Here is a 26,658-nt window from a genome sequence, read left to right as displayed (position 1 = left end):
CTGGTTACAAACAGCATATGTAGCAGAGTGGTTCATAGCTTTGTGTGTCTGTGTGTGCATTGGTAAGTTTTTATTTTGAAACTAAAATTATTTCAAAATTAGAGAAAGGCTGTGAGAGTGCGGTTGAGCTGGCGTTGTTTCTGGAGCAGGGTTTCCCAATGCAGGCGGCACTGGTGACCGTGTGGCTTAGATCATTCTTTGTTGTGGGGGCTGTCCTGTGCCCCATGGGATGTTCCCTGCTCCCCTGGCCTCTGCCTACTAGATGCTGGGAGCACTTTCCCTGGTGTAATATTTAAAAATATCTCTCCATGTTGCCACATTTGGGGGGCAGAATCACTCCCCTCCCCGAATTGAGAAGCAGTATGATTGGAACACAGTGTCCTGTGTCTAAGCTCAGCTGCTTAGAGCTCCCTGAGCTTGGAGAAGATACTTGTTCTCTCTCCTAAGCTTCATTTCCCTTTCTGTACATTGTCAGGACGGCTGTTAATGCCACTGCTCTGAATGTGCTCAGTTTTGCATAAACAGCAGCTAATGTTAAAATTTTAATCTCTGCTAATATAAGAGGCATCGAAGTATATGCGAGTTCAGTTTGCATACGGTGAGGAGGGAGACGGCCTCATGTTGTATGTGTGTATTTGCCAATTCTGTATTGTGGGGTTGATTGCTCTTGCCTTTGTTCAGTTGTCTCATTCTGTTTTCCATCGGGGCTTTGAATGCTCTTTTCATGCCTATGGCCTCTCTTTACTATGCCTTTTCTTCTCTGCCAGCACATCTGATCCGTTCTTCCAGGGCACCTCACTGTCCCCCAAAGCCGCAGTGACTGCTCTGTCCACAGAGCTTGGTTTCTGTGCTCTGGCTCTGCAATGTACTGTGGAAGGGGCCGGGCTCGGAATGGGGTTGCTGGTCAGGCCATGTGCCCAGGAGAAGGACACAGGACCCAAGGAGTCCACCCCTTTCTCCCCCTTTTTTTTGGTCATTGAAATATTTTCTTTCCAATTCTCCTAGCCCTGCTAGAGCTGCCATAACAAAATACCAGATTGGTGACTTCAACAACAGAAATTGATTCCACACAGTTCTTTTTTTTTTTTTTTTTTTTTTTTTGAGGTGGAGTCTCACTCTGTCTCCCAGGCTGGAATTCAGTGGTATGATCTTGGCTCACTGTAACCTCTACTTCCCAGGTTTGAGCGATTCTCCTGCCTCGGCCTCCCAAGTAGCTGGGACTACAGGCACATGCCACTGTGTCTGGCTAATTTTTATATTTTTTAGTAGAGACAGGGTTTCACCATGTTGATCAGGCTGGTCTCAAACTCAAGTGATCTGCCTGCCTCAGCCTCCCAAAGTGCTGGGATTACAGGTGTGAGCCACTTAGCCTGGCCATGATCCCGCACAGTTCTGAAGGCCAGAAGTCAAGAGCAGGGGGCCGGTGGATTGTTTCTACCGAGGCCTCTGTTCTTGGCTTGCAGGTGGCCCCTTGCCGTGCCCTCACGTGGCCTTTGCTCTGTGTACACGCAAAGCCCTGGTGTCTCTGTGTCCAAATTTCCTCCTCTTAGAAGGACGCCGGTCAGGTTGGATTAGGGCCCACCTGTATGACCTCATTTTACCGTAATAACCTCTTTCAAGTTTCTGTCTCCAAATACAGTCACGTTCCGGGGACTAGAGCCTCAACATGGAAGTTTTGGAGGGAGGCACACTTCCACCCGCAACACCAATGTCATGTTAAGCTTTGTGGGAGAATAGACCAATACGTGGTGGATTCTAGAATCTTAGAAGAAAAATGAATCCGTATATTTGATACTTTATGATTTCCTTATTTGCTCTAAGCAGTTGGTAAGAATTTCAGTGTCACTTGGCTGAATGATACACTCCTGGTGCTCCCAGACTTACGAGGAGCCTAATATTTTTGTCTTGGTTGAAACAATGCAGATCCTGAGTTTTGGAGATGCTCACAGCCAGCTGTCTGATTACATAAACTGAAAGTGGCAGAGAGTAAGCTTTTGCACGGGGAAAACATGAAATATACAAGGGTTCCTTTAAGACAGAGTGTACTTGTGAACGTTTACTGAAGGTGGAGGGTCCTGGACAACTGTTACCTTATGCGGCGTTATCTGGGTCAGATTCATTGCATTTCCTGAAGAGGTAACTCGGCAGTCCTCAGAGAGGCTGGACAGGTTCATAAGACACCTGTGATTTGATGTGAGCTGGTCACAGAGAAAGCCATTTCCAGAGAGGAACAACCGTGTAGTCTGCATTCCTGGGAGTCAATTTAAAAACTGCTCTCCTGCGACCTTGTCACCTGGCAGTGGAAAGTTACCCTTGGCTGCAGCCACGACTTCTGCATACTCTTCAGAACTTGCTCTGCCCTTGAGTTTTCCAGCTTTCCTTTAATGCACTAAACCTTTAATATTGTATTCTTCTAAATGAGACGTCTCACATTTGAGCAAGTAACACTCGGTAAGACTTTGCTTGGTGGGGGAGGAGGTTTTACCTTCCTGTGGCATTTGGAAGCTCTGCAAATCCACCCACAGCCGTGATTGTGTTATAGACCTCAAGATGCTGGAGCTGTAAATTCATCTTTAACATAATTGACCTGATTACTTCTTTCTTGAAGAATTTTGTTCAAACCTCAGGGTTTATTTAGGAACAAGTCTCACCAGGCCTGATTGGTTTTCCTAGGTAGAGATACAGCTTTGGGAAATAAATTAAGAAAATGAGTGGATTGAAATTGTAGGAACACCATGACCGTTGTGAATTTTTCTTATTGAGGGAAAAAAGGGTATCTATGAATATTTCTCTTACACTGTGTAGTGAGAAATGACCCTCTACTGTGGATGGTAATTTATTTCTGTGTAATTGCCTGAGTAAGGCTTTCTCTGACATTGAATACTAAGTAGAATTGTTAGGTTATTTTTGGAAGAATTATGGATTTTCCCTTAGGTTTTAGAATATTTTTTGTTTGCCTGTTAAGAGAATTTGATGAAGATCTCAATATAATTAACCAAATAAAATGATATTCTGCATCCTGGGAAGGGGCGATGCCTTTCAGTTTTAAAGTCAATTCATCATTTACCTCCTATCTCTCTTGCTGGCCGAGCCATCAACCCTTCTGTTTTTCATAAATTTTGTTGTTGTTGTTGTTTTGAGATGGAGTTTTGCTCTTGTTGCCTAGGCTGGAGTGCAATGGCACAATCTCGGCCCACCACAACCTCCACCTCCTAGGTTCAAGCAATTCTCCTGCCTCAGCCTCCCAAATAGCTGGGACTACAGGCATGCGCCACCACGCCTGGCTAATTTTGTATTTTTAGTGGAGGCGGAGTTTCTCCATGTTGGTCAGGCTGGTCTTGAACTCCCGACCTCAGGTGGTCTGCCCGCCTCGGCCTCCCAAAGTGTTGGGATTACAGGCATGAGCCACCACACCCAGCCTGTTTCTGATAAATTTTAAACGTCTGGTTTGAAACTTTTGTTGCCTATACTTAAAAGGAGACAGTTAAAAGCACTGTGATTCGGACTGACAGAATGTGTTTTAGATGTTAGATAGATCTAACCTTGAGTATTTATTTGCAGAGAAGTAGCAGGGAGGACTAGGAATGACTTTTTCTTAGGAGGTGCCATGCATTCCTTCAGGTGACGGGTCCCTTCGTGAGCTGTAGTGGTCAGTCCCAGGACGGCCCACACTTGTTGGCTGTCTTTGCCATGGTGGCTGTGGTTGCTGGGTACTTAGCCAAGGGTTTTCCATACTGGGGGCCTTGGTCCATTGAGGAGGGGGTGTTGTACCATGACCCCCTTCTCCTGCGATCTTGCCTCACTGGCCCAGGTAAATTGATGGACGTCCTTGACTCCTGTACCTCCAAAAGGACTTTGACAATGTTGGGAGTTTAGGCTACACCTCAACCAGGCAGAGATTGGGATCTAAAAGCCCTCTACAGGGGATTTCGTAACTTTCCTGAGTGTTGGGTTCTGGTGATTAACAATCTTGACTTTTTGGAGCCCTTCCTTTGCCAAACATCCATCCCTCAGGTGCTCACTTAAAATGATTCTTCACAATATGCCTATAGTTGGGTCTGCCTGGTACAGCATCCTGGGGTGGGGTTGAGGGGAAGACGTGTGCTGCTTCTGCCACAGACGGACCATGCATGGGAAGAAACTATTTGAGAAAGGCTCTCCAAGGGGCTGGTCGGCCTTGTCTGCCCACTCCCTCTACCTTTCTTTGTTCTGTTTCTTTCTCTTCAATGTTGGTCCATTTTCCTTTTTTCACTGTTGGGTGTTAGCTCATCATTGCTTTTATCTCCATATATTTGGATGTTTCCTGCATCATGGTGAGCTTCAGTAGCTTATGGATGAGTTAGTTGTTCTCATTCCAAAACGTAAATTTTTCGTGTTTAGTGGTTGCTCAATAAAGCTTGAGAAAGATGAAGGTGAGGGCCCAGAACTAGTGTAAAAATATGGATACCACCGTAGCATGGTAATTAAAGGGGTGATTGTGAAGATGAGGTAGCTGTGTGTGGACTTGTGTGCGCGTTTGTGTGTGTTTGTGTGTGTGTGTGTGTTGCCTGGAGAAGGTTTACCAGTGGTGCTGGACATGTGGGGTAGAGTGTTAATAGTGACTGAATTTGGAAATAATCTATGGGATTAAAGAGCAAGGAGGTAGCTGTGTAAGAGGATGGGGTGGGGTGGTGTGGGCGATGGAGCTCAAGGGCTCAAGGTGCAGGCCTGGACTGATGGCCACCAGGACCACCCCAGTGACTTCAGGGTCAGGACAGGAAGGGAATGTGATTATTGCAGCAGGCAGTAGAGCAGTGTGAGTGTATTATTCATATATGTTTGATGAAATGGAATATCAAATAATCGCATAGGATAGAAAGGCACAGTTAGTGAGTTTGGGTTAAAAATTCGATGAGCTAAAGTGGTTGTACCTCCTATGAAAGCAATTTAATTTCTTATTATGAAAGCGTTGCTCATGTTCTTTGGAAAAATTAAAAAAAAAAAAAAAAAAACTCAGTCATTGTAGACAATTGTACTCAAGAAGAAAACACCCTGTACTGTCGCAACCCTGAAGCACCTCTGTTAATGTGTGTGTGTCTTCTCACAGGGTGATTCTTGATCAGAATTACTGAAACAGCAAGGCTTGGGAACAAGAGGCATGAGAGCAGCACTCAGGACCTGTTCAGTTTTCTGCAAGATCCAGTTGCTCTTCCAGCATTGCTGGCTCCGAGAGAGTCAAATATTCAGGGCTTGCATGCTGGGGAGGGAAAGGGGTTGGGGTTGGCGATACAGATCTGGGAGATCTACAGATACAGATCATCTGCATGTGGAAATTTTGTTTGCCCTTCTCACACATTTCCATCCAAGTTTTCTTTGGGGAAGAGAGGATCCCTGCAGAGGAGTCCAGTTGCAAATGTGAAATCTTAAAAATGTATGCAAATAGTATCTTTCGTTCCATGATACTTCCTTGTTTGTTTGAGTAGAACACTGTGAAATTTCATTGTGCTTCAGAATCATCTGGGAGCTCACAAACATGGATTGCTGGACTCTGCTTCTGGAGATTCGGATTCTGGAAATCGGAAGTGGGGCTGGGGAATCTCCATTTCTTCCAGGTTGCCAGATGATGCTGATGCTGGTAGTCGGGAGTCTGTACTTTGAGAACCACTCTTCTACCTACCAAGACTTCCAGAAAAATCGGTACTCGGGAAGATGCCCTGTGCCAGTCCTGTGGTTTCTTAGGCACATCTTCCAGCATAGACACTTGCAGAGATCCTAGTACCTGTCCAGTGTGGGAAATCTCATGACAGGCATCAACATTCCGTGACAGTTGACAGCCACCTATGGGGTGGCTGATGCCTTTCCTTGTGTCTTCAGGGTTTTGGGGGAACGAGAGTCTAAATGAATTGTTCCAGCTTATGGGAAGAGCCTGGCTTTGATGTTCAGACGTCTGGCCACAGGCTGCATCGCCCAGACTTCCCGTGGAATGGTTATCGTGAGTCCTGTTGTCCTGTAGGTGAATCGTTGATTCCTGTCTTTGCACAACCTCTCATTTGATGACAATTTTTTAAAAAAATGATTATTGGAAACAGAACAGTGACTTTGTAGAGGGACCCACAGTACAGTAGAAGCTTTGTGGAAGGATACAAAATGTATCTGAGGCACTGTAGTCTAAGAGATTTAAATTGGAAGTGGGAAGAGACTGACTTTTTTTTTTTTTTTTTTTTTTTTTTTTTTAAAGACAGAGTCTTGCCCTGTGGCCCAGGCTAGAGTGCAGTGGCACAATCTTGGCTCACTGCAACCTCCGCCTCCCAGGTTCCAGCAATTCTCCTGCCTCAGCCTCCCGAGTAGCTGAGATTCCGTGTGTGAGCCGCCAGGTCCAGCTAATTTTTCTGTTTTTAGTAGATACGGGGTTTCACCATGTTGGCCACACTGCTCTCGCAAACTCGTGACCTCAGTGATCCGCTTTGTTTCTTCTAGGGAGCATGTTTGAAGAGTCAAAGGAAAACCAAGTCTGTTGTTAGCTTTGTGAAACATTGTGGTTTTTTGTTTTTTTTTTTTTTTTCTTTTTTTTTTTAAGATGGAGTCTCACTCTGTGCCCCAGACTGGACTGGAGTGCAGTGGTGCAATCTCGGCTCACTGTAAGCTCTGCCTCTCGGATTCACGCCATTCTCCTGCCTCAGCCTCCAGAGTAGCTGGGACTGCAGGCACCCGCCACCACGCCTAGCTAATTTTTTTGCAATTTTTAGTAGAGACGGGGTTTCTCTGTTAGCCATCCTGTTAGCCAGGATGGTCTTGATCTCCTGACCTCGTGATCCGTCCGCCTTGGCCTCCCAAAGTGCTGAGATTACAGGCCTGAGCCACCAACCACTGCCAGTGGCCTGAAACATTGTTAAAACCAAGTACCCTTGTGAAACACTGTTACAAAAACCAAGTACCTTTTTGAAACATTGTTACAAAAACCAAGTACCTTTGTGAAACATTGTTATAAAAACCAAGTACCAAGTGTGTGGCATTAAAGTCAAACATTAATTTCAAGTTACAGAAAGAAATAGCACTGAGTAGAGGTTGATCGATAAAAAATGAATAAAATATTCAATAGAAACTCCTTAAAAATAATGCGAGAAATGGACATGTGACATGGGCATTTAAAAAGTCTGTAAGGCCAAGAAAAGTTTCCTAGAAGGAACACTGTACCCAGGCAGTCCTGGCTTTGCAGGATTCCCTGGTAACTGAGCTCAGGCATCCTGCGAAGTGAGTACTGCCCAGATAGAACCTTCCACTTCTTTGGGTAGAATTTGATTTCAAAGAGAGAGAACTGTGGGGTGAGAAAGGAAGACTGGGACCCAAGGGGCCAAACCAGGTGACAATGACTGCTGTCACAAGTGGTGACAATGATAATACCTGCTGAGCCCAAACCACCCTTTGGACCCAGTGAAGCTCAGAAGTTGCTTCCAGTGCAGGAGTAGTTAAGCTCAACTGTTAGTCACAATATCCAGTTATTTGACGGGTATGATAGCTCACACCCACACTCCTAGCACTTTGGGAGGCCAAGGTGGGTGGACTGCCTGAGTTCAGGAGTTCGAGACCAGCCTGGGCAAGATGGCAAAACCCCGTCTCTACTAAAAATACACAAAATTAGCCAGGCGTGATGGCAGGCACCTGTAATCCCAGCTACTTGGGAGGCTGAGGCACAAGAATCGCTTGAACCCAGGAGGCGGAGGTTGCAGTGGTCCAAGATCATGCCATTGCACTCCAGCCTGGGCAACAAGAGTGAGACTTCATCTCAAAGTAAAAAAATAAATAAATACATACATTCATACATACACACACACATACATACATACATACACACATAAATACATAAATAAATAGCAAAACAATCCAGTTATTCCTCAAATATTTATGAGCACCTCTTAATGTTTCAGTTACTATTGTGACATGAGAAAAATGTGTTTGTATATGTAAATAGAAAAACAAAAGTAATGTGGAAGCAATTACTTTTGTCATTTTGGAACTACCTTCTTCCCATATTAAGTCCGTATTATGACAATTCAAAAACAATCAAACTTCATAAGATATTACCTGTGAAAGGAGTAAGTATTTAAAAATGTATTTTAGATGGCCTTTTAGAAATCTGGTCCATGGACACAATCTAGCATCATGCAGTTGCCTTTAAAAGGAATATCCTCATGTTCTTGTTTGTTTTCTTTTTCCTCTCAAAGTGTTCTGTTGAAAATAACCCAACATTTGTCATTTTAGCTTTGATATTACTTAGTTATACATCCCTTTTGAAGCAGTACCCACCCACATAGTAATTGAGACTATCTTGTGTTTTGAAAAAAAAAAAAGTGAGACCATTTGACTTTGATAGTTTTAAGTAAAACAACAACAACAACAACAAAACGCTCCAAGTTAGACTCAGATGAAATCCGTCGATCTTAGGTATTTTATTAGGAAACTGAAAAAAATAATATAACAAATTTCTATTTCGCTTTGTAAAAATTCATGATTCATAACACAAGGAAAATCCAGTAAGCTAAGGAGTATTTTTCAGTTGTTTATCTTGCTAATGAGTTTTTGATATGAGTTATTTCTTTGCAGTAAGGTGGCATGGATGGGTGATGAGGCTGAGCTGAAAAGTTAAATCTCATAATGGACATTTGCATGCTTTAAGGAAGGAAAGCTCTCGAAGCATGATTATGGCCAAGATGAGGCCGGTGACATGTTTGTCTCCTAAATGTGAAGCCAGCAATCTCGACCGTTTGTCTGGTATGCAGGTGCCTGGTAGATAAGTTAGGGTGAGCATCATTCATGGTGTGTGGTCAGTTGCAGGCCTTCAGCCACAGGCATGACAGAAGGGAAGTGAGGAATCAGGGAATCAGGGATGGGTTTGACTGCGGCATTGCTTTGGCAGTCTCTAGACATGATCAGTTGCACATGCACTGTTCTCCTTGTCACCGTGCCCACATCTACCGTCCTGTGGTTGAAGCCTGCAGCTCTCCCAAGTTGGTGGCACCGGGCTTCCTGACTTTTCGCTGTCTAATGAGACAGTGGAATTCTACCTGCAGCCCCCCTGCCAGCCAGGTGTATCTCTCCTCGGCCTTCCCAGCTGGTGATTGGTTTCTCAGTGCTGTTTTGGTTGCACTTTTGTGGATGACTCAAGCTGGTCCTTAGCCACTCCTTGAACCAGAAACCTCTTTTACTTTCTTATGTAGTTTTTCCCTTCCTGTTTTTGTATCCTAAAACTAGTCCAATGACCAGCCCATCATAGTAGAAGTGTTGGTGATCTTCCTAAAAGGAGTTTTAAACATCTCTTGGAGAGTGGGTTAGCCACCATAAATTGTTTTGGGACTGAAGATTCAGACACCCCCTTCCTCAAATGCTATCTAGAGATGCTTTAATTTCTTTTTTTTTGAGACGGAGTCTCGCTCTGTCGCCCAGGCTGGAGTGCAGTGGCATGATCTCGGCTCACTGCAAGCTCCGCCTCCCAGGTTCACGCCATTCTCCTGCCTCAGCCTCATGAGTAGCTGGGACTATAGGCGCCCGCCACCGCGCCGGCTAATTTTTTGTATTTTTAGTAGAGACAGGGTTTCACCGTGGTCTTGATCTCCTGACCTTGTGAACCACCTGCCTCGGCCTCCCAAAGTGCTGGGATTACAGGCATGAGCCACCGCGCCCGGCCGCTTTAATTTCATTTCAGTTGATTATTGCATCCCTGATATTTTGAAACTGTTGTGAGTAGAAAACATTCTGATTTTTGAACAATCTGCTTTTCACTATGAAATCAATGGGATTGTAATTATTCCTGTGCTTTGTCTTAGAGAAGTTGCATACATGCATCAGGTATTGTATGGTCTTGTGTGGTTCTTCTCAGATTGAGTTTTTGGCTCCTCGTGTGCAGGCCTTCTAAAATCACAATGTCCCTGAGTTGGGAAGGAACATCAGGGGCCTCTGGTTCATTATCCTCCCCCCCCACCGCCTCCCACGCCCCACATTTCTGGCCGCCTACCAGCCTTTGGTCCCTCCCCAGTGCTACCTGGCCAGCTCTCAGCCTCGGGAGGCCATCTGCTTGTGTTTGACCTGGGTTAATGACTGCCAGTTCCTTCACCTTAATATAACTCATCTGCTCTCCTGCGTGCTCACTCCTTGGGTGAGAGCTGCCCTCTGCAACCTCATAACGGAAAATGACTTCTGCCACCTCTTCCTTCTTCCCACTGAAAGAATCTGGTCTTTTCTAGCTCTCTATTATTTTTACAGCCAGATTAGGTTGATGGTGGCTCACACCTGTAAAAATCCCAGCACCGTAGGAGGCAGAGGTGGGAAGAGCTCTTGAGCCCCAGGAGTTTGAGTCCAACTTGGGCAACATGGGGAAATCTCTGCAAAAAATACAGAAAAAAAAAATAGCTGGGTATGGTAGCACACACCTGTAGTCCCAGCTACTTGGGAGGCTGAGGTGGGAGGATTGCTTGAGCCTGGGAGGTCAAAGCTGCAGTGAGCCTTACCACTCCAGTACACTCCAGCCTGGGCAACAGCAAGACCTTGTCTCAAAAAAAAAAAAAAAAAATTGAAAAATAAGAAAAACCAGATTAAACATTCCTAAGTCATTCTTTCTGTGACTTTTGCCTCTTTATTAACTATCCTGGGCTACTTAAAATGAATTTTTGAGTTATGAATACATTTAGATGGTTTTAAATTCAAAGAAGTCTTTTTTTCTCAGTCACTTCCATCCCTAGCTAAACAGTTCTTGTCCCCAGAGTCAGGCAGTGTCACCAGTTTCTTGTGTCCATGCAGTTTGCTTTATGCATTTATATAAGCAAATATTCGTACACACACACACACACACACACACACACACACACACACCCTTTCTATCTTATGGAAAGGCTGGCATATCCTCAGAATGTTTAATCTATGAGTCTGTCTTTAATATTTAAACCTGTACATACAGAACACCATCATTCTTTCTTAAGGTTACATAGTGTTCTACAGTATGGAATTTGTCTTATTTACTTAAAGCAAAGCCCCAACCTCCCTCTTTAATCATGTCCCCTGGGTTTGTACATAATGCTGTCCCAGGGCGGAGTATGATGACATTACTTGCTCTGGACTTTTGGTAACACAGGTGGTTTATACTGTCATATTGTTGAGTCATAATGAATTAGAGGTAAAATCAAACCCCAAAGATTTCTTTCCCTACTCTTGACGTTCTCATTGTCATGTTTCTTGCATCCTGTGTTGTTTCGGGCATCCGAGTGTACATACCACTATAAAACCCCATCCTATGGGACTTGGCCCACCACCCAGTCTGATGAGATCTTTCAGGATTCTAATTTAGTCATCTGACATTTTATCCAGTTGTGTAGATCAGCTACAGATTGGATTAGCCTGCCATCGATATCCTCATCCAGATTTTCCTGGCTCAGAACGTTGCACAGAATGCAGCTAATAATAGAGCCCCATGACATAACCCTCTGACACTTTCCTGGAGTTTTCTGATTACACTTTGCTTTTTTTTTTTTTTTTTTTTATGGAGCCACACACTGTTGCCCAGGCTGGAGTGCAGTGGCATGATCTCAGTTCACTGCAACCTTCACCTCCTGGGTTCAAGCAATTCTCCTGCCTCAGCCTCCAAGTATCTGGGACTACAGGCACATGCCACTGCATCCGGCTACTTTTTTTTGTATTTTTATTATTATTTTGAGAAGCAGGCTTGCTCTGTCACCCAGGCTGGAGTGCAGTGGTGTGGTCTCAGCTCACTGACATGGCCGCCTCCTGGGTTCATGCGATTCTCCTGCCTCAGCCTCCCGAGTAGCTGGGATTACAGGCACATGCCACCACCCCTGACTCATTTATTTTGTATTTTTTAGTAGAGATGGGGTTTCGCCATTTTGCCCAGGCTGGCCTGTAACTCCTGACCTCAGGTGATCCACCCAGCTCGGCCTCCCAAAGTGCTGGGATTACTGGCGTGAACTATTGCAGTTGGCTGGATGATTACACTCTGGATAAGAGTTAGCAGCTGGGCGCAATATCCCACCCAGTCTTACCATGAGTTCATCTTCACATGATCATCTTGTCTAGAATAAATAGGAGTGTACTATTGGTGTTGCTGGCTGGTTGGCTGAAGTCTGCGTACCCTATCCAGGCAGCATATCTGGAGCTAGTAACCTTATCAAAAAAGGAAATAAGTTTGTCTGCGTGTCTTAGTCTTAGTGAACCTTAGCTGTAGATTATTCTCCTTTTCTAAATGCTCACAAACTATTTAGTAATTCTCTCTACAACTTTGGTTTGGATGGATGTCATGTATTCACTTCCCCTAAAATTATTTGGGTGCCCAGCTCTTTGCCGGAGTCTAGGAAGTCCGTGTTGAGCAGGGTGAGGGATTGCTCTGTGGCTCTCTGGCCAGGAACAGTTGCAGATATCCTTTATCCTTGTCATTCCCTGTGATCTGCCCTGCCTCTGCCCTCCAAGAGCTCCATCTCCAGGTGTGACAGCTAATTTTCAAAGCAATGACAGTAAAGGGCAAGAAGAGAGCTATAGGGTACTGTGGGGCTTGTTGGAGGAAGACTTAACTAGTCCAGGAGCCCTGGAAAGGCTTCAGATAATGTGATACTTAGACTGATCCCTAAAGGACAAGTAGGAGATCTGAGCAAAATTAGCAAATTGGTGGTTCTGGTAGAGGAAAAAACTATCATACGCTCCGTCTGTGTAATTTATAGAATCATTTCTTTCTGAGTTGGGACATTTTCCCATCTCTGATCTTTCTAATTCCTCTGACATGACCAGCAGTTTCTCTCAGTCATTGCAGAATGTGACAGATGGCAAAACCAGTTGTAGAGCTTGGATATCAGGCCATCCTGGTTCCTCGATATTTCAGAGCCTTGGTTCTCCTAGTCACTTTCTTCCAGTGGCCAGTAAATGTTAGTGCAGGGGGCATCAAACTGTAGCTCAAGAGTGAATACTTAGTAGCAAGAACATCATAGCTACCCAGGAATGAGAAATAGTTATCTGATGAGGATTGGGCTAGTAGAAAATAAGGTATTGGCAGGAAAGAACCAAGAACTTATCTGTAAATGCATGGCTGAAGCATTTGGGAACATCCAGAGTTCCAGTGGAGGTGGTCACAGGAGGCAGGGTTGGGATTTGATTGCTGTCGGCAGAGGGGAAACCTTGTCAGTTCTGTGGCACTGTCAGGACAGAGCCTGGGAATGGCAGCTTAGAGCATAATAAATAGAAGCCCAGAGAAGATTCTGTTTGGCAGTGCCCTTCAAAGGCCTGTCCAGGGTCCAGGAACTCCAGCACCTGGGAGCCAGCAGCAGGAAGTCTCCCTGTTCGCGGAGATGGGCACAGCATGTGTTTGAATAATCAAGCTCAGCCCTCCTTCTGAGTGCATGCTCCCCATGCAGCCTGCTGATTGGTGATAATTTGCTTACAGAGTGAAAATGCTAGTCATTGGCCCTGAGCCCTCAGATCCATAAAACAGGCCATTTTCTCATTTTAAAATTTACAACTCGTTGCTTATCTTGTGTTTCTTAAGAGTTTTGTTCAGGCCAGGTGCAGTGGCTCACACCTGTAATCCCAGCACTTTGGGAGGCTGAGGCAGGTAGATCATTTGAGGCCAGGAGTTGAGACCAGCCTGGCCAACATGGTGAAAGTCCATCTCTACAAAAATTACCTGGGCGTGGTGGCACAGGCCTGTAATCTCAGCTACTTGGGAGGCTGAGGCACGAGAACCGCATGACCCCGGGAGGCAGAGGTTGCAGTGAGTTGAGCTCATGCCACCGCATTCCAGCCTGGGCAACAGACCGAGACTCTTGTCTCAAACAAAAAAGGTGGGGGGAGGGGAGGACTTTGTTCTTATGTGTCTTTAAGATGCTCGAAGCTATTCTGAGCCTACCCAGTGAGATCCAGATATGAAGCGACAGAACTCACCCCAGAAATGCCTTCTCGGGGGCCCTTGGCAGCTCCTACCTTGTGAAATCTAGACCTCTTCTAGTCCAAACTACGCTTCCCATCCAGAAACCCAGAGCTGACTTTAGGAGAGAGGTCAGGGTTATGACTGCCATGAAAAAAATCTAGAATTTTAGATCCTGAGCTATAATTCTTGGCTTTCAACAGAGTGGCATTGTTTGTATGATCATTTTTAGAACTATAAACACCAGATAATGCTTGTCTTTGTCATCTTGGTGGAATTTAAAAATGTTTCCTGTCTTATGATTTAGAGATTCAGAACAAAAGAACCATTGATAAGTGGATTCTTTGAAGGCCTTTTTATGGGAGTTTTACCAGCTATTCTGGTAAAAGGAGAGTTTTTAATTAGCGGAAGAGAGTGACTGTGTCCTTTAAGCTGGAACTCTTGCCAGCTTATTTATATCATGGACCCTGCTCAGTGACAGCCTCCTACCCTCCCCATAATCATTGAATTACTGCAGATTCTTGGCATGCGAAGATCTAACATTTTTAATTGAGAGTCACTCTAAAAATCTGTCCACACATGGAAGAATTTGCATTTTGACCGAGATGCACACTTGAGTCACGGTAGATGTGAGGCTCCTGGGGGTGAGCATGCCCATGACTATGAAACTGATCCCAGCCTCCACCCACAAGTAACCCTGAACCTGCCACACCCCATAAACCCACCTGCTTACCTGCCTCTTCTTCACTGATGCCTTTTATGGGCGAAATGACAGCGGAATACTGATACCTGCCAAGAACTCGGGAAAAACAGCTCAAGTGCTGTGGCCCTGCTCTGTTCACAAGTCAGAGACAGACGCATCAGATGTCACTGAAAGAAAGAAATGTCATGCCAGCACTTTTAAGGCGTGGATCAAAATACCCCTTCACACGCGTGCGGTTCAGTGCAAGCCATGTGGAATCAGCACTGGAATGGACAGAAATCCATTTGGGGCCTGAACGCAGTGCCTTTGGCATTGGTCTCCTGCAGCAGGAGGGTGTGGTCACGGCTCTCTGCCAGCCCCTCACTGGACAGATGTCCTTGTTAGAAGGCCTCCTTCTTCCGTATGCATCGCGGTTGGCTTCTCCCACAGAGCATCCTTGGGGACTGATGGATCACCACAGGGCCCCCAGAGGGAGTTTTCTAGATGGTCGGCCACTACCATTCCTTCAGCTCTTCTCCTTTAACTGAATTTCCATTTCTTTTTCCTACCAGCTCTTCCTCTCCGAAGATCTTCCAGTTCTCTTACAGGGACTGGGAGCCTTTATTGGGATTTTCTGTCTCCTTGCTTCCTGAGTACTCTACCTGGTAATGCTGTGCAAGATTTGCAACCTCGTTAGGATGCTGGCCTGTGCTGGACCCATCAGAGACTCCCAGATCTTTGTCACACTCTATCAAGCCACCTTCCCTACTGTTTATTTGCATAATGATTTTTAAAATGTCTTTGCAAGAATATAAGTCTGCACTATTCAGTATTTGCTTTATTAGGTTTCATATTAAGTGCCTATTAATTGATAGGCACTTAATTTGCATACCAGTCTTTAATATTGCAGGTGAAATAATGATGTTAGAGCATGTGGTTATAGTGAAGCCTGTATCATTTCCAGACAGTCATTTCCTGTGTCACTATAACTACTTCAGTGGAGTGACGCTGTAGCTGAATTCCAGTGTTCTCAATTGTTCTCAATTCCATAGTGTTCTCATGTGTTCTCAGTTATAATTGGGTGAAGTACAGGGGTCTCTCCCCTTCTTCTTTTCCTGCCTTCTTTCTTTCCTTTCACAAGGAGTTATTCAAATCCTGCTGCACTCTTGAGTTGTGTTAGTGCCCTTAGAGTGGGGTTTTGCTGTGGAACTTTCTGGATTATGGAATTGTTCTCTATCTGCACTGTCCAATACAGTGCTTGCTGGGAATGGGTGGAGATTGAGTACTCAAAATGTAGCTAGTGTGACCAAGGAATGGAATTTTAATTTTAATTAATTTTAGTTACATTTAAACAGCCTCACATGGCTAGTGGATACTTTATTGGACAGTGCAGCCTCAGGGTCTAGTTGAGGAAATAAGACTTAACCTGTGAGAGAGAAGAAAAAAAAGACTGTACTGCCTCATTACTTAAGTGCCAGAATACATGGTTGGTCTGAAGGCAGTCATGAGCCAGGCCTCCCACACTGGGTCTATTTCTGATCTCTTGGTACTGAGCTCTGGTTTCTGACTTCTAACTGCCCTGCTGGCCCACTGGGAAGACAACCTCAAATCCAAGAAACCCCTATTCCTTTATTTCCCTTACCCTAAGTCCCACCGCTCCTCTTTATTTTCTACCAGCTATTAGCAGCAGCCCTCACTAATAAGAAAACTGCAAACTTGAGCACATTCCTTCTCTCTGGCCCTGTAAAACCAGTCTGTCACCCAGCCACATTCTTCCCCCAGCAGGAGCGTTGGAACCAGTCCCCTGTCCTCCATGCTTATCTGCCAGATGGTGGAGAAGACCATGTAATTAGCATCCCTGTCCTCTCCCTTTCACATGCCCTCTGTGCTGTCATCCAGGGTGATGGCACCCCGAGCCACCACTCAACTGGTTACTGTGTTTGCCGTGCATCCTGCAGAGGATGGAGCCAGGTGCAGGCCACACTCACTTCTTGCACCTGCCCCCTGCTTCCCTGGCACACCAGCTGCTCCAAGGACATCAACTTTCTCTTCTCCTCCCTCCTCTTTCCTCATTCTTGAAGGCCTGGCCCAAGCAGTCACTCATCTGCAGCTTTCTCCAACTTCCCCACCTTTCTCCCTCTCCCCACCCCTTGTGTGTATGTTACTTTCTTCCTTCTCCAAGTTCCTGAAGAATATTACTCATCACATTATTGAACGTATCTCTTATGTGGTTACTCTCCTTATACATAATAGAAAGTAAATCTTGCAGGCTTGAGCTCTGTGTGAGTCATTATTCCTTGTATGTTTTCAGCACAGAGCAGGCACTTGGGGTTGAGTCACTGTGTGGACTCATGCAGAGCGTTGGGGAATAGATGTTGGATGGGCAGGTACCAACTGGAAGAAAAGAATTGGGTCCCTGTGCAGAGCACAGGCTGTTCTTACAGCAGCAGTGAAGCTGCTCATGGTGAGCCTTCAGTGGCAGGCCAGGCAGTTTTAATTAGATTCATTTGTTCCTGGGGAGGTCTCACCAGAGCAGTGGAGAGGGACATTTTAAGAAGACTGGACTAACGTGGTAGCAAGCAAATTTGGATGCAGACGCTGCCTCACACCACCAGCAGCTATACAGAGCATGGCACATAATAGGTACTCAGTAGGTTCTGAAAGAATGAACAAATGAGCTTAAGCCAACTGGTGTTGGACCATCCTGCCATTAGTGATAATGTGCATTGAGGCTGTGGAGTGGAGAACAGGGGTGAATTTAGAGTTATTTCAGTGGCACATGTAAGTATCTCAGCATCTCTTGATTGTCATTCTTTCTGGATTTTTTTAAATTTTATACTTATAAATGATCATGTATTTTAAGTTTTCTGAAGTAGCCTTGGTTTCACATTTTGACTGTATTTATTATGGTATCAGGTTCCATATTTCTTTAAAGGGATACTGCTGCTGCACTTATATTGAACAAGTCACCAAGCTCTGTTAATTTTGCCTGAAAAATGCCACCGCTTTGACATGATAGAAAACACAGGCAATAGTCTATTTCTCTCTCCTGTTTTTTTCTTATTTTGAAGAATCACCCTAATACATAGGAAAATCTTGACTTAGCAAAGAGATAAATGAGACTCTAATGATCACATTGGGTTTTTCACAATGTATGTTAGTTATCTGCTGCTACATAACAAATTAGTTTTAGAGTTGGCAGCTTATAAAGCAACAAATGTTTATTATCTCACAGTTTCTGTGGGTCAAGAAATCAAAAGTGGCTTAACTGGGTGGTTCTGACATGTGCCTTTGCACAGTGACTGGCGTGTAGCTGGCAAGGGTCTCTTATGAGCCTGAGTCAGGATGTCAGCCGAGGCTGCTGTCATCTGAAGGCTTGACTGGAACAGAAGGACCCATTTCTAAAATGAGTCACTCACATGGCTGGAGGCAAGAGGCCTCAGTTCCTTATCACAGAGATTTCTCCTTGGGGCTGACTGAGTGTCTGCACATCATAGCAGCAGCCGGCGTTCCCCAGAGTGAATGATACAAAAGAGAGGAGGAAGCCCGATGTCTTTATGACCTAATCTCCAAAGTCACACACTGTCACCTCTTCCGTATTTTATTAGAAAGGAGTCACTAAATCCGATACCCATGGGAAATAACCCACCTCATGAAAGAAATACTGAGAATGTGTGGACCTGTTTCATAACCACACAGCATCATTTCCTGAAGGTAGAGTCACCCTTGAGTGTTTAAATTAGAGTTCTGCTCTAGAAGTCTATCCCTGTATTTTTTCCCATTTATTAACCCTTTTTCTACTTGGCATAATAGCAGCCACTACCTAGTAGGAGTTGAGAGATTTAGGTTGCACAGAATCCCGCAGTCTTTTCAGAAACTCATATCCTTGGGGCGTCTGCTTGTTGACCGCATTGTAGGACTGAAACTTGACCGCGTGTTATGTGTTGGGCTGCCAGTGGTGATCAGAGATGCCAGTGAGTAGTCCGGTGAGTTAGGGCTGTTTGCCTCTGTCGGTGTCATCTGAGTTTGAACTGGACGTGCAGTCCTGGTGGGCTGCTTTCATTTCCACTCTAGGTCTTTGTTCTCACCACTCACGTCTTATGCCTCTGTTCCACCGCTGTAAGAGGGAACTGTGCACACACCTCGCCTCTGTCATTGACTGTAAGCTCCTGAGAGAGAGAGAATGTGTCTAGTTCAGTTTTGTGGCCCTCCTTTTTGCTAGCACAGTACATTGAACATAGTATCATTCTGCATTTTTGTTGAGTGTGTAATTAGATGGTCAATGTGGAGAACTCAGGGATTTTAGGAGGGGGTGGCAGCAATATAAGGTTGTGGGACCCAACCTGAAGAGAGGGAAAGGTGTAGTGGGCAGGCGTTGGTGTGAGGAGGGAGAAGGTGAAGAGGATGCAACCTGGCAAGAGTTGGAAGTGACAGGAAGGCGTGTGGGGCGGGGAGGCGATAGGACAGTGTGTGTTTTTGGTTTTGGTTTTTTTAAATGCAGGCAGGGGAGGGATGAGTAGGCAGAGCATCGAGGATTTTTAGGACAGTAGAAATACTCTGTATGATACTATAATGGTGCATACATGTCATTATACATTTGTTCAAACTAACGGAGTGTACAACACCAGGAGTGAGCTCTAAGGTAAACGATGGGCTTTGGGTGATTTTGATGTGTGAATTGTAACAGGGGTACTACTCTGGTGCAGGATGTTGATCATGGGGGAGGCTGTGTGTTGTGGTAGGGGGTACGTAGGAAATCTCTGTGCCTTCTGTTTGATTTTGCTGTGACCCTAAAACTACTCTAAAAAGAGTAGTCTTAAAAATGCATGAAATAGGATCCTGTCTAAGGACTGCGGCAAGAGCAGGTAGGAATGGAAAGAGCTACTGTGGCTGCTGTGTAGCAAGCACACGATGGGCACGGTCCATATGCTGGCTTAGTTATTTTTTAAAGCAACTAAATTTAAGCAATGTATATATAACTTACATATTTATGTGGTCCAAAAAAATGTTGGTCATCTGTTTTAATCCAGAGAGTGTTTACCCTAAGCCTGCAAGTGTGATGGGTAATAGCTAGAACTAGAAAAGTACTTTAGAATATGGAAGGTAAATACATGAATGAATTTAGGTAAGAGTGACCGAACTGTGGAAGTCCCTGACTTAGAACTTACTGTCCACTTGGACAGCTGGTGTAAGTGATCCTGAGGTCACAGTGGCTCCCTGTGCAGGAAGAACACTATTTCCCAGCTCAGATATCATCTTTTTAGGAGAGTACTTTTTAGGAGAGTATCTGCCATTGTGGAAAATAAGGATAAAGGATAACAAGTTACCTCCTTAAGACAAAGTCATAGGAGAAATGGTAAATTCCAGTATCTTGAGTTTTGAGTTGGAACTCGAAATTTATTTTACCACAAGAGCACCGTTGATGGGTTATGTATTTTATAGGCTTTGTGGGTGGCCGTGGGAATCTAGTAACTGCTTATGCACAGTTTATATGAGTAGGCCTGCTGAATTTCCAGATGACGCTCTTGCAACTGAATCTTCAGGTTACCACCTGTTTCTCAGTTTGGACACTATTTATTCGTGTGCTGCTGTCACTTATGGCTTGGGCACCTTATCTTGTTTTGTGTCTTGATGAAGGATTAGAAAATTCAGTGTAAAAGAAAAACATATGTAAAGCTTATAGAATCACCCGTTACACAATAACAATGCAGAACAATAGATTAATAACAGGAAGAGACACTGAAAGTTCTCTTCAGCCTAGTTTCTACTCTGCTGTTTCTTCTCTTCATTGTACAATCTATGAATAATATTTTCATTGTCTAAGCAAAGCCACCTTAGCTAAATATTTAATTCTACTGGAGTCATAAACAGGGTTCAAAATATCACATAGATTTTATGAAAGTAATAAAATGCTTCAGAAAATACAATGGCTCAGCCTGGGGCCACTGCATCTGATGATTTGGTTACACACCTTGTCATGTGCTTCCTAACAGAATGACGATGGCTGCTTATCTGTGTTTAAGCTTGTCATTTTGAGGAAACAAAGATAAGACCTTTTTGCTGTGTCTCTAAAATGCATGTGTAAACTGTTTTTATAGAGTAATGCTTCAGAGAGGAGTAAAATTTCCTGCAACAGGTGCTTGTAAACAGTGATTGCTCAGTAAAGGCCACCTCCCAGCTGTTGCCTACATGTTACATAAGAGAACCCCTTCACGTCTTCCATATTTGCAGCTCTGTACCTTTGTGAGTCACCTAAAAAATAACTCATAGGGTTGTTTATCTTTCTTTCTTTCTTTTTTCTTTGAGACAGGGTCTCACTCTGTCGCCCAGGCTGGAGTGCAATGGTGCAGTCTTGGCTCACTGCAACCTCCGCCTCCCTGGTTCAGGTGATTCTCCTGCCTCAGCCTCCTGAGTAGCTGGGACTACTGGCCTGCATCACCACGTCCAGCTAATTTTATATATTTTGTAGAGACAGGGTTTTCACCATATTGGTCCAGCTGGTCTTGAACTCCTGACCTCAAGTAATCCACCCATCTTGGCCTCCCAAAGTGCTGGAATTACAGGCATGAGCCACTGCACCCGGCAGGTTTGTTTTTCTTATGACAAAATCAAGCCTGGATGGTGGTGTTAACAGTGAAGTTAAAATTTTCTTTTGTTTTCCTTAATATTTCCTTTTTTTTTTTTCCCAAACAAAAGTCTGGTTTCTAAACAAAAATATTTAATGATTCAAAAGGAAAAAATTCCAAATAAGCCCAAAGAAATGATTCATTTTCCAGAGGTAATTACTACTAACATCAACCTTTCCAGGTCTTTTTCTATGCAGCTATATCATTGACATTTTTTGAAAAATGAGATTACATTGTACTTGAGGGTAGACTGCTATAACAACTTTTGGTTTTGGATGGGAAAAAACAGAAAAAGTCTTATCTCCAACTCATTTCTGGAGAGGGTTAGCAGGTGGGGGGTGCTTGGCTCTACTCCCTTCATATGGTTTTTGCTTCTTTATCTCCAAGATCTTCCCCATTTCACGGAGAGACATTAATAAGAATGAAGGCTGCTGAATGGGAGGGGCTTATGGGGCCAGTTTGGAAGAGGCCTTATCACTTTTGGCCACGTTCCATTGGCCAGAACCTAGTCACATGACTGCACTTAACTGCAAGAAAGGCTGGGAAATGTAGTCAAGTTGCATGTCCAGGTAGAAAAGGGACCCTTTTCTGTGGAACAACTAGCATGTTTGTAACTCAATTGTATAAACCATTTTGAAACTTTTTTTTTAAAAAAAAAAACTTATTTCAGGCACATTTTTATATGATGAATCTGCTCACCTCTCCATTTGTAACCTATTAAAAGCTCTTGCCAGAATCTCTGCCCAATTGTTCTCCCTCCTTCTACCCTGTTCCCTCACAGCAGCCACAGTGGTTCTTTCAAAGACTGAAGCTACATTTTGTCACTCGCCTGCTTAAAACTTTACAGTGCTTCCTCCCACAGTGGTCGGGACAATGTCCACCCGCTCCTGAGGCTGGCCTCTGTGGTCCTTGACCCCACCAGGTCCCACGGTGCCCTACATGGACTCTGCCATCCTTCACCAGTTTAGCCCCGTCACACAGGGCTTGCTGTCAGCCCTTCCTGCAATTCCCAGCCCTGCCGCACCACTCGGCCTCCTTCCTTCGGTCTTCAGCTCTGGTGTCTTTTCGCCAAAGAAGCCTTTCCTGATCACTCAGCCGTAAATGTTCCTCTCCCCAGTTACTTTTTCCCTCTCCCTCTACTCAGTTGCTTTTGTTTAACTGTCATATTGTCTTTGGAGTACTTGCCAGCATCAGAAATTATCTTGCTTGCTGTTTGCATTACGTATTTTTAGTCTGTGTTCTGCCTACTAGATGGTGGGTTGCTTGAGGCAGGAACTCTGTCTTGTTTACATCTCAATCTCCAGATAATGTGTGTGGCACGTGATGGGTACTCAGTAAATACTTGTGGAATAAAGAAATGTCATTACAGGTTCTCTATGCATTAACATTTTTTAGACATGGGGTGTTGCTGTCGGGCGCAGTGGCTCACGCCTGTAATCGCAGCACTTTGGGAGGCTGAGGTGAGCGGATCACCTGAGGTCAGGAGTTCAAGACCAGCCTGGGCAACATGGTGAAACCCCATTTCTACTAAAAATACAAAATTTAGCCGGGCGTGGTGGCGTGCGCCTGTAATCTCAGCTACTCGGGAGGCTGAAGCAGAAGAATCGCTTGAACCTGGGAGCTGGAGGTTGCAGTGAGCTGAGATCCAGCCACTGCACTCCAGCCTGGGTGATAGAGTGAGACTCTGTCTCAAAAAAAAAAAAAAAAGAAAAAGAAATAGGGTGATGCTGTGTTGCCCAGGCTAGACTGCAGCAGCTATCCACAGGCATGATCATAGCGCACTGCAGCCTTGAGCTCCTGGACTCAAGTGATCCTCCTGCTTCAGCCCCTCCCCGAGTAGCTGGTACTATAGGTACTTCAGATTTTGAAGCATGTGTAAAAAATACTCTAGCAGTGACATCATTTGAGCTGAGCAGGCCATGGAGGCATCAGATGATTAGCAGCAGGGTACAACTTGTTGTGAGAACCAGAAAAGAGCCTTGGCCTACATAACATCCTGTGCTAAAGAAAGAACCCTGACTCCCAGCCTGTGAGTGTTCCAGAGATGGGCAGAGCAGTCCTTGCAGCGTTTCAGGGAACAGGGAAGAACAGCTAACCCCTGATGCTTCTGTAAGCACTTTGGGACACCCTTTGCTATAGTAGGGTATTGTTTTAGTTATCTCTGACTTGCCTGGTATTACTTTATATCCCTTAATCCTCTCATGAAGACTGGCAAACACATTCAGTCCTGCCAACCTTGAAAGCAGGCCATGTTTGAAAGAACATTGGCACAAATGAGTTGAGAATGTCATCTTTACCATATTCATGTTCTTTACCGTATTATGAGGACACTGTGCTTGCCACATGGGCAGTCTTGTGTTGGGGATTTGTGGTTGGACGGATGGTTAGGTGAATAGAAGACTCCTGGAGTGTGAAGTATCTCAAGGATGTGTGTCCATTGCATGGATACATGTTCAGTCTATGCAGCTAATTGACAAAGATCCACCATCCTATACCCTCCATGTTTTATTTTTGCCCTGCCATTGTTCTCTTCGACATTATATAATCATTGAGGTTTTCTTGCCCTCGCTTATGTCTTGACTAAACATGTAGGGTAGATGAATTCCATATTACTTCTTTCTTGCTCTGTCAGCTATTGTGTTCTTGGGGACTCCATCCTGAGCCTTTTTTTTTTGAGACTGAGTCTCACTCTGTCACCCAGGCTGGAGTACAGTGATGTGATCTCGGCTCACTGCATCCTCTGCCTCCCAGGTTCAAGCAATTCTCCTGCCTCAGCCTCCCGAGTAGCTGAGATTACAGGCGCATGCCACCATGCCTGGCTAAATTTTGTATTTTATCAGAGACAGGGTTTCACCATGTTGGTCAGGCTGATCTTGAACTCCTGGCCTTGTGATCCGCCTGCCTCAGCTTCCCAAAGTGCTGGGATTACAGGCATGAGCCACTGCACCCAGTCCTGAGCCATTTTTTCATTCTCATTCTTAGGCTAGGTTTCCTCAGACCTTGGTTATAACTGCCAACTCTACACTGGTAACTGCTGAGTGTCTAACTCAGACCAGATGTTTCTCCCCATTTAGTGATACATGTTTTCCATCCGATTGCTTCACAGACACCTTGGACACAGTCCTCTATTTCAATTTATGTTGACAGTCCATGATCCAAACTGGAAACCTGAGTTATCCTGGACTTCTGCCTACCACCTTCTCCTAAGCCATCTCACCTGTCGTAAATGTCATAGCCCTTAACTAGTTCTCTAAGCTGTCATAGGGTCCTGTACTGCTGGGCTGCTTGTTGCCTTCAGTAGAGCCTGGAGCATATTCATGTCTGTATTTCAAGGCCCCGGGCATAAGAGCTTCTTAGGAAATATTGGAATAAATGATGAAATGATGAATAAATGAACAAATGAACAGTTGATTGATTTCCAAGACACTTTGGGGTGGTTTTCATTTAGAATGGTTTTTATTTCTTTTTACTGGAACTGAGGAGTTATTTTTGCTTGTTGATGCCAACATTTTAAAAGCACTATAATTTTGAAATGTTTTACCACATTAAATTCCTTTCTATTGCAGGTCACATACAAATATGTCAACTTCAGAGGAGGAATTATTTGTTATATTTATGCAAACTTGTGGCACTTGGACATTTATCTAGACGGTTTTACATGTGTGATTGTGTTCTTGGTACAGCTGGAAAACCTAACTTTAAATGGCAGGAGTAATTGATCTTAATGACCTACTTTGAATTAAACTTGTGCTTAATTAACTTGGATGCTGTAAGTTTAGTCTAGAGTCATCGACTTTTAGAGCTGGAATATTGCTTTTTGAACTTCAGTGTAAGGAATAATTGCTTACATTGAATTGATTTGTTCTGTATCCCAATACTGGACAGTAGAAATCAATGACTTTAATATTGGATGAGAGAGTGATTCGTTGAAGATCAGTTTTTTAACCTCTTTTTTTGTTCTCCTTCTCACAGGGAGAGTCCCGAATTCTCAGAGTAAAAGTTGTTTCTGGAATTGATCTCGCCAAAAAGGACATCTTTGGAGCCAGGTATGTTGGCTTTGTTTTTATTTCTGTGGATTTCTAAAAAACGACAAGCAGTTTTCAAATTCAGACACACATCAAAATCACCTGGAGGACTTCTTAAGGCAAAGTTGGCTGGGCCCCACCTGCCGGGATTCTGATTTAGTAAGTGATGCTGGTCCAGCTGGTTCCAGGACCACATTTTGCACAGGGCTTCTGGACTTAGCATCACAACAGTAGTTAACAGACTTGTTTTTCACATGGGCTAATTTCGTGAGATTAGCTTCTGGTGTTGTCTTGTTAATACAGTTTGGGACTGTGGCTGTGCTTATTTTAATACTTTAAAAATATTTCTAAGTTAGGGAAACATGAAAGTGTCATTTTGTTTCTAGGAGAACTGGATATTCTTGACATGTATAATCTGAATTAAGAGATTTGGTGATTTGGGGCGAATGTGGTGATTTCTGTGGCATTTCTAGAAGCACCAGCAGGGAAGCAGCCAGATCTTTCTGTGTGTTTCGGCTTTTTTATTTTCAGTATTGCACCTGATATTCCTGTATCTTTAAATCAACCCTTTTGTTCCTGTTGGCTCTCAGTGATGTGTTGCATGAAGCTATTGGACTGAGAGCAGGGTGAGGGTGGAGCCACCTGGCACTAGAATTTAACCAGATTTTGGAGACTAAAGATCTTTTGAACTTTAGACCTAGAATGGACATGAGTGATATTCTAGTCCACTGTTCCATTTTATGGTTGACAAAGCTGAAATGCAGAAAGGTTAAACCACCCGTGTAGGTCACGTGGGCCAGTGATGTTTGAGGACTGATGGGAACACTCCTCCTGCCTCTACCCAATATGTTTTCCTTTGTGGCACGGTGGCCTGAAAATGCTGTGGGGTTTAACAATGAAGGGAGGTGACTGGTGAGGAGAGTTCCAGCCGCTGGATTCTCCCTGTCAGTCCCTTGTGCTGTGGCCCTTGGTGACCCCTAGATATCAGTGCTCCTGCCTGACACTGGAGACCCTCTATAAAGAGGCCCCTTTCTGGCCAGGTGCGGTGGCTCACGCCTGTAATCTCCAGCACTTTGGGAGGCCGAGGTGGGCGGATCATGAGGTCAAGCGATTGAGACCATCCTAGCTGACATGGTGAAACCCTGTCTCTACTAAAAATACAAAAAAGTGGCCGGGCATGGTGGTGGGCGCCTGTAGTCCCAACTACTCAGGAGGCTGAGGCAGGAGAGTGGCATGAATCCGGGAGGCAGAGCTTGCAGTGAGCCCAGATCGTGCCATTGCACTCCAGCCCGGGCAACAGAGTGAGACTCTGTCTCAGGAAAAAAAAAAAAAAAAAAAGCCCCTTTCTAGCTAGCTAGTTGTTCCATCCTGCACACCCCCACAGAAGCCTTTTGCTGCCATTAGTAAGCGCGCCTCTATTTTCTCATCTGTGAT

At 44.5% G+C, this 26,658-nt stretch overlaps 1 protein-coding gene and 1 long non-coding RNA gene across 10 annotated transcripts in view; both read left to right on the top strand.

Moving 5' to 3' along the window:
- The window catches only part of NEDD4L (NEDD4 like E3 ubiquitin protein ligase), a 369,323-nt gene that overhangs the window by 102,863 nt on the left and 239,802 nt on the right, over positions 1-26,658 (top strand). For 8 of the 9 annotated variants that reach the window (XM_050768042.1, XM_050768039.1, XM_050768035.1 and 5 more), the window contains exon 2: positions 25,172-25,245. In XM_050768042.1, the coding sequence (XP_050623999.1) occupies positions 25,172-25,245 (74 nt within the window). Of the gene's footprint in view, positions 1-1,121; positions 2,452-25,171; positions 25,246-26,658 lie in introns of those variants that run through there. The other variant, XM_050768044.1, reaches the window with a different exon arrangement.
- Positions 4,585-10,560, top strand: LOC126941449 (uncharacterized). The gene is made up of 2 exons (XR_007721307.1): positions 4,585-5,421; positions 7,635-10,560. It is a non-coding gene; the product is annotated as an uncharacterized LOC126941449 (long non-coding RNA).

The sequence above is a fragment of the Macaca thibetana genome, chromosome 18 (genome assembly GCF_024542745.1).
Source record: "Macaca thibetana thibetana isolate TM-01 chromosome 18, ASM2454274v1, whole genome shotgun sequence".
NCBI classification, from domain to species: Eukaryota; Metazoa; Chordata; class Mammalia; order Primates; family Cercopithecidae; genus Macaca; species Macaca thibetana.
Note: the sequence above shows the minus strand (reverse complement) of the source record. Positions and strands in the feature narration are given on the sequence as shown.